The following is a 2852-nucleotide window of genomic DNA, read 5'->3' as shown; positions in this document are numbered from 1 at the left end:
GACAGTAGGTACACTATTTATTAATGACTAATAAACTTGTATAAATGTCATAAAGGAGCCTTATTGTAAAGTGTAAAACAGTTCATAAGGCTCTGTTATGACATTATTATTATTATACTGTTCAACACTTTACAATAAGGCTCCCTTTGATTACTATGGATATGTATAATGCAGTAATACAGTACAATATTATATGTAAAATATGTGTTTTCAATAAATTATTGTTCTTACAAGGTAGTACACTAGTCTGAAATGTTTAATAAGCACCTTTAGATGTGATGTATACATGAACATGTTTAGCTCACTATTTGGCAAGAAATCTTTCCGTCCTTAATTAATGAATAATAAAGACTTATTAACGATTTATAAAGTGTTTACAGATGAATAACCTATCTATAAACTATTTATGAGCCATATTTAAGGGGAACCTTATTGTTAAGTGGTGCCAAACAATCTTAAAGAAACAAAACAAACTGTTCACATAGGTAAATAAAGTAAAACAGGGAAATACATCAAAAAGTACATTTAATAAAACTAGTAAAGAACATTTAAAATAATTTATGAAACCTTCTCCGGTTCATTTCATCATGTGAGGTCAGTAGATTTCCAAACACATGCTAAACCTGAAAATCCAGTTTCTGGTTTCCCTGAGAGTAATTATATTATTTAAATGTTGAAATGTTTGACCTGGTCAGCACTCGCTGCTCCGTGTGTTCGGTGTGTCTGATGTATACGTGTTGCTCTTCTTGGAGAACTTCAGAGCGCTGAAGGAGACCCTCATCCTCTCCACTGTCCTCTCGCTCCTGCAGAGGAACGTGTTCTTGATGTGATTCCTGAAGTCCTCAGAGATGAAGTAGTAAATGAAGGGGTCCACGCAGCAGTTCAGACTGGCCAAGCACAGGGTGGTGATGTAAAACCCATACATGTTGTTCTGAGCGCTCCTCAGCAGCAGGATGTAGTGCACCAGCAACATGATGTTACTGGGAGTGAAGCAGACCAGAAACATCACCAGGACAGTGATGATCAGCACCACTGCCTTTTGGCGTTTCTTCACTATGTTCACGTCCTCCATGCTGTTCCTGAGAGCTTTCAGCATGAAGATGTAGGATACGACACACACAATAGTGGGACACACAAATCCCAGCGTTCCCATTGTCAGGAAATATCCCGCCGCAATGTTCTTCTGGCTTGGCCTGGTGACATCGTGGCAGGTCTGGATTTTCAGGTTTGCCACCTGCACAGCTTGAGAGTACAGGTAGAGGGGAATGGTGAGGACCCAGACCACCACCCAGATTGTGACGGAGACAAAAACGGCTAAACTGTTCTTCCGGTGCTTGTGTGACAGCGGGTCGACCACAGCCCAGTAACGCTGCACACTGATGCAGGCGATGAAGGAGATGGAGCAGTACATGTTGCCGTAAAAAAAGGCCACCAGGACTTTGCACCAACCGTCTCCATAGATCCAGTTATTGCCGTTCAAGTGGTATGCTACTTTCAGGGGGACCCATATGACGAACAGCAAGTCGGCCACTGCCAGATTGGCCATGTAGATGGAGGACGGGTGTCTTTTCTTGGTCCTGAAGAGGAAGACCCAGATTGCCAGAGCATTGGTGGGAAACCCCACAACGAACACAATGATGTAGACCACCGGGAGGAAAACAGTTGTTAATGGGCTGGACAGGATGGCCTTGACATGATCATCGACCAAAACAGTTCCATTCAACTCTACGCCACTGAAGCCTTTGGAGCCTGTAGAGTCAAATAAATAACATTAAAATTAAAACCAGATGTTTACATACACTGTATTCAAGGACTCATTTTTGTACAGATATGGTATGAGAGGTCCAGTACTACAGTGGGTATCTGGTTATCTGACAAACAGGAAACAATTTGTTCAAATAAATGATGTACGATCTAAACTGGTGATATTACATGTGGAGTTCCACAAGGTTCTGTGCTTGGACCAAAGTTGTTTCTCTTATACGTAAATGATTTGGTAAATGTGTCAGGGTTGTTTAAAAGTGTCTTGTTCGCAGATGATACCACATTTTTTGTTTGGGTAAAGATTTAGAACAGAAGTTCAGGATGATTCAGACAGAATTTATAAAAAATACAAACTTGGTTTAAACTTAAATTATCACTAAATTTGGACAAAACAAATTATATGATATTCAGTAATAGAAAAAAACGATTGATGTTTCATTTAAAGTTGATGGTGTGGAGATCTGTAAAGTTAGTGAAGTAAAGTTTTTAGGTGTTATTATTGATGAAAACCTGACCTGGAAACCTCATATTAATTACTTAAGCACAAAAATAGCAAAATCTATTGTATATAATTGTTCCACATTTGATTTATTGTGTTGAAATTTGGGTTAAGGCATGTAAAACATTTACTAACTCTATTTTTATTCTGCAAAAAAGAGCTATAAGAATTGTTATCAGAAAACATTATAGTCACCCATCTAATGTATTGTTTCAGCAACTGAAATTACTAAAATTACATGAGTTAGTTGATTATAAGATTGTGTTGATTATGTATAGGGCTCATAAAGGTGTATTGCCTTTGAATATTCAATCTAATTTTATTAAGAGGGAAAGTTGTTATAATTTGAAAGGATTTGAAATGTTTATAAAACCTAAAATTCGAACAAACTTGAGGGATAGATGTGCCTCAGTTCAAGGAATAAGATTGTGGAATAACTTGGACAGTGATTATAAAAATACTGATTCAATTAATTTATTTGGTAAAATGATAAAAGTTAAATTATTGAAAAAATATGAAGCTGATGCTTGAGGGGTTAATCAAAAAAAATTTTTTTTTTTTTTGCTGACAAATTACCAACGAACTGAAC

The 2852-nt window shown here is 37.2% G+C and overlaps 1 protein-coding gene across 1 annotated transcript in view; it reads right to left on the bottom strand.

The window, feature by feature from the left end:
* Nucleotides 1-508: 508 nt before the first annotated feature.
* LOC106535367 (proteinase-activated receptor 2) overlaps nucleotides 509-2852 on the bottom strand; it is a gene marked incomplete at its 5' end in the record, with an annotated part of 3687 nt that continues 1343 nt past the window's right edge. The window contains 1 exon segment of the mRNA XM_014032367.1: nucleotides 509-1749. Within this exon segment, the coding sequence (XP_013887821.1) occupies nucleotides 692-1749 (1058 nt within the window). The 3' untranslated portion in view covers nucleotides 509-691.

Source organism: Austrofundulus limnaeus, unplaced genomic scaffold (genome assembly GCF_001266775.1).
Source record: "Austrofundulus limnaeus strain Quisiro unplaced genomic scaffold, Austrofundulus_limnaeus-1.0 Scaffold1430, whole genome shotgun sequence".
NCBI lineage: Eukaryota > Metazoa > Chordata > Actinopteri > Cyprinodontiformes > Rivulidae > Austrofundulus > Austrofundulus limnaeus.
The sequence above is the reverse complement of the archived record's forward strand: the minus strand, read 5'-3'. Positions and strand labels throughout refer to the sequence as shown.